At 44.4% G+C, this 13,461-nt stretch overlaps 1 protein-coding gene across 1 annotated transcript in view; it reads left to right on the forward strand.

The window, feature by feature from the left end:
* Positions 1-13,461, forward strand: part of LOC117042432 (E3 ubiquitin-protein ligase TRIM7-like) — a 31,841-nt gene that overhangs the window by 1,518 nt on the left and 16,862 nt on the right. The window contains 6 exon segments of the mRNA XM_033141977.1: positions 791-886; positions 2,665-2,740; positions 2,743-2,894; positions 4,589-4,611; positions 5,921-6,039; positions 12,537-12,652. Coding sequence (XP_032997868.1) covers positions 791-886; positions 2,665-2,740; positions 2,743-2,894; positions 4,589-4,611; positions 5,921-6,039; positions 12,537-12,652 — 582 coding nt within the window.

Here is a 13,461-nt window from a genome sequence, read left to right on the forward strand (position 1 = left end):
ATAGGAAAAAATAGATACCCCATCCAAGCCTCCCCACAGCTTTCCTCTTTGAACTTGTGGGATGACCAGAGAGCAATATTCCCATCGAAGGAACTTTTTAGGTGGATTCTGACTGCAGTGAGAACATCTTTTCTCCAGAAATGGAAACGCTGAGGAGTTAAATATCTCACTCTGGTACAAGAATAGGTGGACTCTGGCTGCAGCAATGAAAAATCACTCATAGAAGAGTGGAAACCTTTTTCAGATTACTTAAGTAAATATTTTAATTCCTTTGCAATATGAGATGGATATATACTTTGAGCAACATAAAACAGCAACTTGGTGTTTTTATTTCAGGTAGGTAGATGTGTTGGTCTGATGCAGTCGAAATAAATCAAAATATTAAAATATTGTCCAGTAGCACATTAGAGACCAACTAAGTTTGTTCTGGGTATCAGCTTTCGTGTTCATGCACACTTCTTCAGATACCAATCCCAAATTCTCTTCAGGTATCTGAAGAAGTGTGCATGCACACGAAAGCTGATACCCAGAACAAAATTAGTTGGTCTCTAAGGTGCTACTGGAGAATATTTTAATTTTGGTATTTTATGTTTATATTCTATGCATTGTTAGAAACAAACGGGTAGTATGAGATATGAGTTACTCTTTCCCCATGGGTCAACTAATCTCCTGAAATAAAATGAGCAAGTGAAATTGAAAAAAGAAAATTAACTAGAAAGTCCCAGACCTCTAATATCAGGGCACTGGAAGTCAATCTCAATCAAACCTGGGTTTTCCCTTTACTATTTAGGGAGAGATCTGCAGCCGCCTGGAGATTCTGAAGAAAGAACAAGAAACCATTCTGGCCTCTCAGGCAGACCTGGAAAAGGACAGCCAGGATCTCCTTGTAAGTTTCACTATTGTTACTAGGGAGGGAGGAAGTATTTGAAGAATCAAGTCAGGACTGAGGAGGGATGGACAAATCTATCAGCTTACTTCCATTTCTCATTTTCCATATCAGCATGCAATTTTATTTTTTTAAGAGTGCTTCTGAAATTCACCAGCATTTTAGTACGAATTTCCCCTTATATCAAGATTTTTAATGTTATATTCCCCATTATGCGTATTTTTGCAAGGCACTCTTCTGTATCTTTCCCATTCATTTTTCTACTTTATTTGAACTCATAAATATATTTTGTACATACTTTACCCTAGAATGTGCTTTTTTGGGGGGTACAAATCACCTGAATATGCCATTCCTGGAAAGTTCATAGGAGTGAAAATTTCAAAGGATTGTTGCATATTTTTTTCAGAAAGCGGTTATGAGGTAAGTTCACCTTTGAATGCAAACTGAAATGAATTTCTTCCCTTAAGGTAACCCAACTCTTCTGAATATGAATTAGTAGGGACATCCTGATTAACTATAAATATTGTTCATTAAAGGTCTAAATTTGTACTCTTGATAACCTTTAGGAAACTCAGACCTTCCTAAGCATTGGTGATGAGTTTTTAATGTCCATGGAGGCTCTCTGAATATTTTAGAACTCTGATTATGCCAGGTCCAAAAATGTTCAAGGAATTTCCAGGGCTAGAAAAAGCTCATTGATTTAGGCCCTCCCCCAGCCAAACAACAAGCACTGTATTCAAGGAACCGTCTGAACGCCTGACGCTGCAAGGGCAAATCTAGAAGGGGAAATCCAACCCCCCAGAATACTTCCGCCCCATGAACAGCACAAAAACAGTGCAACCCTAAAAGTTTAGCAAACTTATGCAAAAGCACCACAGCATGCATACTGCCCCAATCACTATTGGCCAGCAGAGGGGCTGGGCAAGGCAGCTGAGAGGGGCTGAAGCAGGGGGCTGATCACGTCCCCCCTGCAGGCGCGGGAAAACATTTCTTCAGAATGGATAAAACCCTTGCTTCAGTCCATGGGACTCCCGCTTCTAGGGGGGGCAGGGGGCTTCTAGGGGGGGCCGCTGCCCCCTCCTGCCCCCCCCCGTTGGTATGCCCATGCTCGGGCCCCTTTCGCCATGCTGCTTAAGGGAAGTCTCCTGCGCGCCCCCGAAACAGAGCCCGGGATCGGTCGTCCCCTGAGCTTTTTCCCGCGCCCATCTCATCCCGTTGGGCCGCCCTTAGCTGAACAGCCGGGCTTCATTTTCCTTCCCAGACTGCCACGTGTCCTGGAGCCGGGCCCTTCCACTTTTTTAAAAGACGGCTTCCCCCTCGCCCGCCGCCCCTGGCCCAGCCCGCAGCTGCCTCCTTACATCGTCGAGTCATCGTGCCTCGTCGAATCGCAGCCGCCAGCAGCTCCACCAGCAGCAGCCAAACACAAGCGCCGGGACAGGCGCCAAGGAGGGAAGCTGCTGCGGTCTGCTGCTGCGCCTGTGCTGGCACGAAACGAGGCACGCATGAGCAGCACAGCCGCCGGCAAGGTAGAGAAGTGGGTGGGCGCAGGCAGGCCAGCAGTGCGGCGCAGCGCCCCCTACATTTCGGTGCTAAACGCACTGGCCCTGCCCGGAGCCGCGGCAAAGGTGCAAAAGAGCCACATGCGGCTCCGGAGCCACGGGTTGCTGACCCCTGATTTAGGCAAAGTTCAAGTCAGCAGGCATGGCAATGGAGAGGGAAGAGCAAGTGTGTTTCTGACTCAAAGCTCTGCTTTCCCTCTTTCTTCCTCCTTCTTGCAGAAATTAACAGAATCTGAGAAGCAGAGGACAGTGGAGAAGTTTAGACAGCTGCGCCAGTTTCTGGAAGAACAAGAAAATGTCAACTGCATGAAATAGAAGAGGTGGAGAAAGAGGTTGCAAGGAGAAGGGATGAGCAGCTGGCCAGACTCTCCAGGAAACTATCTTCTCTGAAGGGGATCATCCAGGAGATGGAAGAGCAACAGCAGAAGCCAGCGAGTGAACTCCTGCAGGTAGGACGGTGGCAGGAACAGTACAAGGTTGTTCTCGAAGACAGTGTTGACTCCAACCTTTGTGTGCCTCCTCCATCAATTCAAGATGCAAAAGGTGACAGTTAAGGGCACCTCTGGCCAGGTCTCATGTACAGGAGCAACCAAGAGAACTGAGGTGGTTTATTCCCCTTAATGCAGATTGTAGATGCTTATTCAGTGTTAAAAGAACAGAATGTTCTTTGCTAAAGATTTGTCTCCTAATGCCTTCCAGTTTGGCAGTGTTGTCTTCCTGCCCTGTGGTGGGCTTCCCAGAGACTTTTATCGCCACCTTAGAGCTAAGCAAAAATACAGGAAAGGAGAGGAAAAGTGAACTCTATCACTGAGCATAATCCCCTTTTTTGATCCAAACTGACATACCCAACACCTCTGCATTCAGACTGTCTTTTCCACTGTTGCACTGCAAATATCTCTTCCACTCTTCAGCTTCTGGGCTGATCACCTTCACCAGTCATGGAGATTTTTCCAAAATGGTGCTCTGTTATCAAACAATGCAAGAGCTCTATTACAACTCAGAACAAAGGTTACTGGTTAGTGGATGTTTTTCTAAGCCCAGTAAGAAGCCTGTCCTTAGTTAGTGAAATGTCCCCAAACAACATTATATAGTTTCTACCAATCGCCTGACACTGTCTTGACCTTGTCCTGACCATTCCCTTATAAAGAAACAATGAGGTGTTTTACTTCCCTGTTCTACTAACATTTGCTGGGGTAAGAAATTTGCCTAGGCATACAAAGATGAACAGGTTAAATCTGTAATGATACACTGGGCAAAGCATTTGGGGGTATACTACTCAGACTGCAGATTGGGAAAGGCTAAGGAAAACATATTTGAAATTTACGGAGTAGTATGCAGAAAGAAAATTCTATTAAAATGATGTACCGGTGGTATTTGATGCCTTGTAAATTAGCAAACATGTATAGAACAAGTACAAATACCTGCTGGAAATGTAAAGAAAAAGAAGGTACATTTTATCAGGAAATTATATATAAGGAATTTTTTAAAAATGTTTAAAATATCCTTTGTAAAAGAAGAAGAAGAAGAAGAAGCCTTCTACCAAGAAGACAAAAGAGAGGAATGGCAAACCAAGTTGTTAGACTACGCCAAAATGGCAAAACTGACTGGAAAGCTCAGGGACCAAGAAGACAAAACTTTAAGATAGAATACAAAAAAATTATAATTTACTTAGGAGACCACTGTAAGCAGATGAATACATTAGCAGGATTTGCAATGCAACAAATACTATGGACTGCACACTTAAAGATGAACCTTCCTCGTTTGCCCTTTATTATCAATATGCAAAATGAATTACAGCCACCCATTGACATTTGCACATCTGGATTTTCCAGTGCAGTTCAAGTAATCTGTACTTGCATACAAAATTGCATACAAAAATGTATTTTGGGACAATTCACAGCAAAATATTGGTGAATTTCTATTTTTAAAATTGCAAACTGATGTGGAAATGTGGAGAACTGACAATTGGAGAATCAAAGACTGACTCAAACAAAATGGAATGTTTCAGCTATTCCTGCTCAAAGCTTTGGCATGTGGCAGACAGACTGGCATCAGAGGGCAATAGGTCTTCCATTTCAGGGTCTGATAGGGTCTTCCTAGTCTGGCCAATGTACAATGATTTCTGTTCTCTTTTCCCCTCTAGGATGTGAGAAGCACCTTGCAGAGGTAAGTGGATCCTACTCATTTCTATTAGCAACACTCTGTAAGGCTGAGAAATGTTCAGAAGCACAGTTCATAAAACCTAGCCCTCCAGGTTCTTGACGAAGAGACTGTAGGACTCCACACCCTACAGAACCTCACACGTTAAAATAGGACCCTCTATTTTGGTCTGATTCTCCCTCCAAGGATCAGGGCCAGAGACGTGCATCCTTCCTCCCGCGTCATGCAGTGCTGGAGGTTTTTCTCTGACTCCTGTATGTTGCATTCACTTACTCTGCAATAATGTCAAACATATGAAAGACAATGCCCCAAAGATTACTGTGAAGAGCTCAGGACCCTCAAATGTATTTCAACACCCAACTAGTTAGTGCGAGTGAAAGTCCTGGAGGGTGCCCCTCAGTTTCTTCTACGTTGCCCCATGCATAGAGCACCTTCAAATTCCTCCCCACAGCCTCTCCTGTGTAAGGTTTTAGATATCCTGTTGAACAGGTCATGAGTTACATGTTGGGAGATGACCGCTTACTGTAGCAGCTGTTTATTTTATTGACACTGCCTGGGAAATTAGAGAGACTCTGTGCCACTGGACAGACCCTCCCAGACAGGTGGTCTGCTTCATCCTCTGAGAGCACTTCCTTCTAGAGCAGAGCTTATCTTACTTAGTAAAAGCAGGACACCCCCAAGTTCAAGAAACAAATATGTTTTATTTGTTATAAAGTTGTTGAACTCGCACAACAAGAGAAAGTGACTTCCTTGGGAGGAACAAGTGCCTAAGTTGCTTCCTTCAAGATTTGCTCCTCTACAGCATCCTCTGTTGACCCCCCAGGCCCTTGCACACCCCTTTCCCATGGAGCCCTTGTGAGAGTGGGGGGCGGAAGTTCTCACGAGGCAGCAGGAGCTTGGGGAGTGCTTCAGGGTGTCACTCAGCTTCCATTCTTTTGTTCTCTGTACCTTCTGTGGAGACTCTAGAGTAAGGAAATGTAAGCTGTGCTGTCAACACCCTCAGATAGTTCCTGCCCTTGTCAGGAAAGGCAATGAAATGAAGTTGGAGCAGAGGAACTCTGAGCATGATGATATTCCATAATAGTCTTTCTCCTTTGAATAGACATGAGTGGGGAGACGCAGAGGCCTGGGGTTGCTGCTTTGGCCCTCAGATGTCTGGCTGTGGAGCCTGTAGTGAGGAAGAATCGAGCCCCTCTGTGCTTGCATGTCCCTCTAGGCTTTCTGCCATTCTCTTCCTCCTCTCAGTTCTTTTTTTTTCTCCATGTACTAGAAATTATGGGTTTGAATGGGCTAAAATTGTTTTTCTTCTCACCAGGTATGAGAAAAGAGAGAGATTGGAGACTCAGTTCATTTTCCCTCCACAGCTGAAGAGGAAGGCCTCAAGATTCCGTGACATAAATTGTATCATTGCGAATGCAATGACACAATTCAAAGGTAATGAAAAATGACTGCAAGGATTTATCCTGGGTAATATATCAGTCCAAAACTGAGCATGGCAGGCCTTAAAGTTTTGCATTGTATTTTGTTCCTGCCGCAGACAAGGGTATCCCCACAGTACCTGCCTTCTTGGTGCTGCAGCCATCATTTCATTTCCCCCAGAATGTCCCATAAACATTGTCACTCTGGTGCATGGGGGGTCGGAAGAGAGAAATGGTGGCTGCCGCAAAGAAAGAAAGCCTGAACCAAAGTGCATAGCAAAGCCAGGATTTTCTGCCTAATGGGTATCTGTTTACAATTACTGTATGCAGAACTTCCTTTTTCATTTGTTACCCATCTCCCTAGTCTGGACTGGCCCTTTTGGAGGGTCTCAAACTCTGAAGGGCAGTATAAAAGGGCATTATGAAACACCCTGTTGCCCTCTTTGCCTCCTACCCAGGCTTGTCTCCCAGCAGTGAAGCAAAGGCCTGATCTGTCTCCTCAGACGTCCATCCACAGCTACCCTATCTAGGGCTGCAACCAAAACAATCTTCTGAGAGTTCCCAAACTAATCATGAAATCATCCACACATGAGCCCCAAAGGGCACAATTATGTTTCTTAATAGCCTGGAACATGGGTGTAGCCAAGGCCCCCCCTCCCCCAATCAAGTAAAACAATAGAAATATATAACTACCGGTAACTGACCAATCACGTCAGTTCTGCCACCCCACCCCACCCCACCCCACCCCAACAAAAATCGTGGCTACTCCCATGGCCTGGAAGATTTTCAAAAGGTTTGTGAGACAGGACTTCCCTTTGCATGATAGCTCTGCCATTCCTTCCTGAGCATTTAGAAAAGGATGCTGCGAATACTAAGACCCAGCATGGGTTTCTCAGAAATAAATCATGCCAGATCAATATGATTTCTCTTTTTTCTTTTTTTTTCTTTTTGATGGAATTACAAACTTGATGGATCAGGGAAATGTTGTAAATAAGGCTTTTGATCAAGTCCCCCAGTGGTGTAGCAAGGTCAGGTGGTACCCGGTGCAATTTTTTGTCAACCCTCCACCCCCCCCCCCAAAAAAAGGACTTCCTGCCAAATTTTGAGTTCCCTCAAGCCTGCTGACATCTCCCTCTTTATGCATGGATGGTAATGTTTTATCTACAATAAGAATCACCACTTGGCTAATAAGTACAATGGCTTCTATCATGCATGTGCTTCAGAGGAAGTAGTCCTAACATCAGTGGACCATGCTTATTTGTTTTACATTTTCTCCTATTTTTATTCAGATTTGACAGCGGATAAATACACTTGTCACATAAGAATGAATATACAGAATATCGGGAAAAGGTTCATTTTTTTCAATAATTCAACTTAAAAGGTGAAACTAATATATGAAATAGAATCATGACATGCAAAGCGAGATATGTCAAGCCTTTATTTGTTATAATTGTGATGATTATGGCGTACAGCTGATGAGAACCCCAAATTAACAATTTCAACTTTGGGGTTTTCATCAGCTGTACGCCATAATCATCACAATTATAGCAAACAAAGGCTTGACGTATCTCGCTTTGCATGTCATGTGTGTATCTCATATATTAAACTCCAGTAGCTAATGAAAACAATTGCTTACATAAATGGACTTTTCCACAATATTCTAATTTTTCGAGTTTCACCTGTAATACAGCCAGGGCACATGAGCTATATAAGTCTTGGTACAAATGTTAAGCTTCTAAAAATTAGAAGTTCTGTCTTAATAGCCAGGCAGGCAGGATAGAAGTTATAGTGGTACCTTGGTTCTCAAATGCCTTCATTCTCAAACGCCTTGGTTCCGAAACACCGAAAACCCAGAAGTAAGTGTTCCGGCTTTCAAACGTTTTTTGGAAGCCGAACGTCTAATGCAGCTGTCAGCTATTGTTTCCGGGTTGCCTGCAACAATCAGAAGCCGCGCCTTGGTTTCCAAACATTTCGGAAGTCAAACGGACTTCTGGAATTGATTAAGTTTGAGAAGCAAGGTACCATTGTATTTGACACTTTTGGTTTTGCTATTTATTTTGCATTTTTGTTTTTGAGACTTTTTTGATTAATTTGTTTTTGTGACTGTGTGGAACCCAGTTCAGCTGATTGATTGATTGATTGATTGATTGATTGTGTGACTGCGGAAATGGATAAAAGTCCCCCCTCCAAACAATGACTATCATCAGAGCAAGTAAGAAAATAATAATAATAATTTTAATTTTCATCATCTACAATACTGTCTTATTTATTTTTTAGTACAGTACATTTATTATTGCTTTCATTTTATGGATCAATGGTCTTGTTAGAGAGTAAAAAGAAAGTGGTACTTAAATTTCATATATTTTTGCTTCCTCAGATTCTCTTTTATTCAGACAACTGCTTCAAGAAGGTAAAAATTCTATTGAGCCCAAATTCGCAGGAGGGGTGTGGACAGATATACAATTGAGGATAAATATTTTTGCAGACTTTGCAACCATCATCAATGCCTTAACTCTGGTTCATAGCTCCCTCTAGATCCTTTGAAAAGAGAGAGATTACTTGCTTGCCTTTCCATGTGAATAAAGCGCTTCGGAAGAGCGATGCTGGATCATCCCAAGAGCCCATCTAGGTCAGGATTTCTTTGCCACAGGAGCCAAACTGATGCCTGCAGGGAGCCCACAAGCAGGAATTCAGAGGCAGCCTTGTAAGAGTCATACTGTAGAATTATTAGAGTTGGAAGGGACCTTGTGGGTCATCCAGTCAACCCCCTAGAATGCAGGAATCTCAAGTAAAGCATCCATGATAGATGCCAATCCAACCACTGTCATAGATGCTTTAGTTGAGATTCCTGCATTGCAGAGGGTTAGATTAGATGACCCTCAAGATCCCTTCCAACTCTACAGTTTTATGATTCCATGATTCTTACACGTTAGGGTGAAATAACATATTACTTTTTATACATATATATATAAAAAAACTGCTCACGGGATTGAGGGGAGGTATGTAGGAGATGGTGTTGGCACTAGCCAATAGGCTCCTACCACAGCCAAACTTTCATTGATGTGCTATAATTTGGCAGGTGCAGGTTTTGCACAGCTTTTTGCAAGGTATTTCTTTTTTTATAAAAGTTTATTGGATTTTAATAATAAAAATACACAAAATACAAATACATACACTACAAAAACTACACAAAATACACACAAACAAGACAGTTATTTACTCATCCTTATCTTCTTTATAATCCTAAACTTGGGACTTCCTCACATCCTCTCTTTTGCGTTCATTTCTAATCTTCTTTAGTAACTTTGTAACATTGTAAAATCTACTTTCTTACATCTTAATAATATAATAATAATAATATTTATTATTTGTACCCCGCCCATCTGGCTGGATTTCCCCAGCCACTCTGGGCGGCTTCCAACAGAAATCAAATACAAAAATATCAAACATTAAAAACTTCCCTAAAAAGGGCTGCCTTCAGGTTTTTTCTGAATGTCAGGTAGTTGTTTATTTCCCTGACCTGTGATGGGAGGGCGTTCCACAGGGCGGGCGCCACTACCGAGAAGGCCCTCTGCCTGGTTCCCTGTAGTTTTGCTTCTCGCAGTGAGGGAACCAACAGAAGGCCCTCGGCGCTGGATCTCAGTGTCCGGGCTGAATGATGGGGGTGGAGACGCTCCTTCAGGTATACAGGACCGAGGCCGTTTAGGGCTTTAAAGGTCAGCACCAACACTTTGAATTGTGCTCGGAAACGTACTGGGAGCCAATGCAGATCTCTCAGGACCGGTGTTATGTGGTCCCGGCGGCCACTCCCAGTCACCAGTCTAGCTGCCGCATTTTGGATTAATTGCAGTTTCCGGGTCACCTTCAAAGGTAGCCCCACATAGAGCGCATTGCAGTAGTCCAAGCGGGAGATAACCAGAGCATGCACCACCTTGGTGAGACAGTCCGCGGGCAGGTAGGGTCTCACCCTGCGTACCAGGTGGAGCTGGTAGACAGCTGCCCTGGATACAGAATTAACCTGCGCTTCCATGGACAGCTGTGAGTCCAAAATGACTCCCAGGCTGCGCACCTGGTCCTTCAGGGGCACAGTTACCCCATTCAGGACCAGGGAATCCTCCACACCTGCCCTCCTCCTGTCCCCCAAAAACAGTACTTCTGTCTTGTCAGGATTCAACCTCAATCTGTTAGCCGCCATCCATCCTCCAACCGCCTCCAGGCACTCACACAGGACCTTCACGGCCTTCACTGGTTCTGATTTGAAAGAGAGGTAGAGCTGGGTATCATCTGCATACTGATGAACACCCAGCCCAAACCCCCTGATGATCTCTCCCAGCGGCTTCATATAGATATTAAAAAGCATGGGGGAGAGGACAGAACCCTGAGGCACCCCACAAGTGAGAGCCCAGGGGTCTGAACACTCATCCCCCACCACCACTTTCTGAACACGGCCCAGGAGGAAGGAGCGGAACCACTGTATAACAGTGCCTCCAGCTCCCAACCCCTCTAGCCGGTCTAGAAGGATGTTATGGTCGATGGTGTCAAAGGCCGCTGAGAGATCCAGCAGAACTAGGAAACAGCTCTCACCTTTGTCCCTAGCCCGCCGGAGATCATCGACCAGCGCGACCAAGGCGGTTTCAGTCCCATGGTGAGGCCTAAATCCCGATTGGAAGGGATCCAAATGGTCCGCTTCTTCCAGGTGTGCCTGGAGTTGTTCAGCAACCACCCGCTCAATCACCTTGCCCAAGAATGGTAGATTTGAGACTGGGCGATAGTTGGCCATATTGGCCGGGTCTAAAGATGTTTTTTTAAGAAGCGGTTTAATGACCGCCTCTTTCAGCGGGGCTGGGAAGGCTCCCTCACAGAGGGAAGCATTCACCACCCCGCGCAGCCCATCGCCCAGCCCCTCCTGGCTAGCTTTTATAAGCCAGGATGGGCAAGGATCAAGGAGACAGGTGGTTGGTTTCACTCGTCCAAGCAGCCTGTCCACATCCTCGGAGGTAACAGACTGAAATTGATCCCATGCAACTGGACTAGACAGGACTCTGGCACTCTCCCGCCCTGGCCCTGCTCCCACGGTGGAGTCTATCTCTTTAACAATCAACATATCTTAAATTTTAAATCTTATTCTTATCAAATAAAACCTCAAATTCCACATCTCAACTTCTTTTATCCTCTCTTCACTTAACTTTGTTATGCTGTAGCCTATAATTCTTCTGATTCCAATTTCAAATATATATATTTATATAAAAACACATCTTAACAAATACCTAAAAATTTCTTCCATTCTCATAAACCGTTTTCCCTCTGGTGTCGGAGTACCGTGGTCAGCCTTTATAGTATCCCCATTAATTCATGTTTTACCCCACCCCCCTCCTGTCCATCATCACCCTTCCCATTACTTTTCCCATCCCCCACAGGTCTCCCCCCCAACCTTCCACCAGACCAGTTTCTGCTTCTTCTATTATTTCCTTTATGTTCAGTTTTGTTTCTTTTCCTTCTGTTATTTCCTTCAGTTGTATCTTCCTCTCCTCCAGAATGTAGCATTCTTCTTGATAAGTAGTTGCAGTAACTTTATCACAAAGTGTCTTTCCTCCACTCTCAGCTCCGTATTGCATTTTCCATGGTTGTTGTTTTCGAACCTCTGGGCTGCCACCCCAGGGGTTCACGGTTCTGTCCAGACTATGGGCTCCCCGCCTCTCACGCCAGGGAAGCCTTTCTTGTTTTCCAACTTGTGTATCCTCCTCTTCAGAAAATTCCTCTGGATCATGTTCCTTTCCATCCTTTCCACTGAGTGGGTATATAAAACAGTTCTTCCAAGTAGTTCCAATCTGGGTAAACTTGTCTATAACATTCTGCTGAAGTAGTTGAAGTTCAAACAATATTCTTTCCTGGAGTGGTGTCATTGTTGAGTCTAACACTTCAAGGACACCGTAGGATTTGAATAGGCAGGAAGTGATGGGGTTTCAGTATTTTTCCAGCTGCACAATCTAGTCCAAAGCCGCCATTCCCTGCCTGACCCAGACTCCTTGGCCAGAGGGTTAATGGTATTTCTCCTTTTAATTTGTAATCCACAAGAAGAATTAAATCAAGCTCTCAATCTTCCCCCCAAACAGGGTTTTCTAAAGTATACAAAATCAGTGTTAAACTTTAAAGCAAGTCTTAAGCGGCTTCAGCTCCATTGACGTTACTTTGATCTTGCTGCTGTCAGAGAGAGACGGACTTCCTCATTTTAAATCTCTCTCCGTAAGCCAAATTTCAACACTTTAGGTTCAAATTAAGCTCCATACTTACAGAGTCCTTGTTTTAAGTCCAGATTGAGGAAAAGCGGAGCGCTCAAAATCCGGCAGTACCCGCTGCTTCGTGTCTTCGGTTAGAGATGGCTTCTTCAGCGCCGTACCAGAGCCCCGCTCACTCAAGCCTCCCTTTTACAAGGGTTGCCTGAGAGCAGGGTCAGTACGTCTAGCGCCCGCTAGAAACCCGAGTCCACGGGACGCTCTTCCCGTGGTTTAACAGAGCCCGCAGCGCGGTTGCGGTTGCTCCAATCCCCGAAGAGACCGCAGCTGTCTCGGAGCCAAGGCAGCTCCCGACTGCTCGGAATGGCGCTCACACCGGAAGTCCCTTTTTGCAAGGTATTTCATCATACAAATGCAAGTATGGTTTCAGGACAACAAATCAGCTTGAAAATAACTGGCAAGGACAAAATGTTACTAAAAGAGTTTTAACATGCATTGGAAAGCAAATTGTACATAGTGGTATTATTGTTTTAAGAGAACAAAATGGAAGAAAGGTTCACAAGGCAAGGAAATCAGCTGGGTTGCCTGATTCTACTTGTTCCCTCAGCAAAATGTAACCCTTGAGGCAGCAGTGGTCCTACCTCCAACCAAGGCAGAATTGGCTGGTGGGTCTGCCAGCATATGAGGGCATAGAAAGAGTTAATGACTGTTCTCTGCTTAACTGAATTGGGGAGTCCCCACATCCCCAAATGGCCAATTCACACAGAGAAGGGCAAAGGAGGAGAAATTCTCCCCTCTCATGCCCTCTCCCTCCCCTTCACACTAAAAGCTAAATAAAAGTTTATTGGATTGTTTTGCTTTTTGAAGATGCCCTGAGTGACAGGAGGAGAACAATGTAAACACATGGACCATAAAAAGAATAACTGAATTAAAAAACAACAAGGCAGATACTTACTGCAGGGAAAGTCTGGAAGAAGGAGAGGAAGGTCCCAATCCTGCATATGATGCAAAGAAATCCCATTTCTGTTAGAGAGAATCTGATTCTTCTGGGTGTTTCTTGGATCAGAATGTCTTTTCTCTGCCTCTGGGCTGATTCTGCATCTCTTCTCTTTTCCTCATCTTCTCCCCAACAGCAAATGTCACTCTGGATCCAGACACAGCCCATCCCAGGCTCATTCTGTCCCAGGATCGGAAAAGCGTGAGAA

Source organism: Lacerta agilis, chromosome 2 (assembly GCF_009819535.1).
Source record: "Lacerta agilis isolate rLacAgi1 chromosome 2, rLacAgi1.pri, whole genome shotgun sequence".
Classification (NCBI taxonomy): Eukaryota; Metazoa; Chordata; class Lepidosauria; order Squamata; family Lacertidae; genus Lacerta; species Lacerta agilis.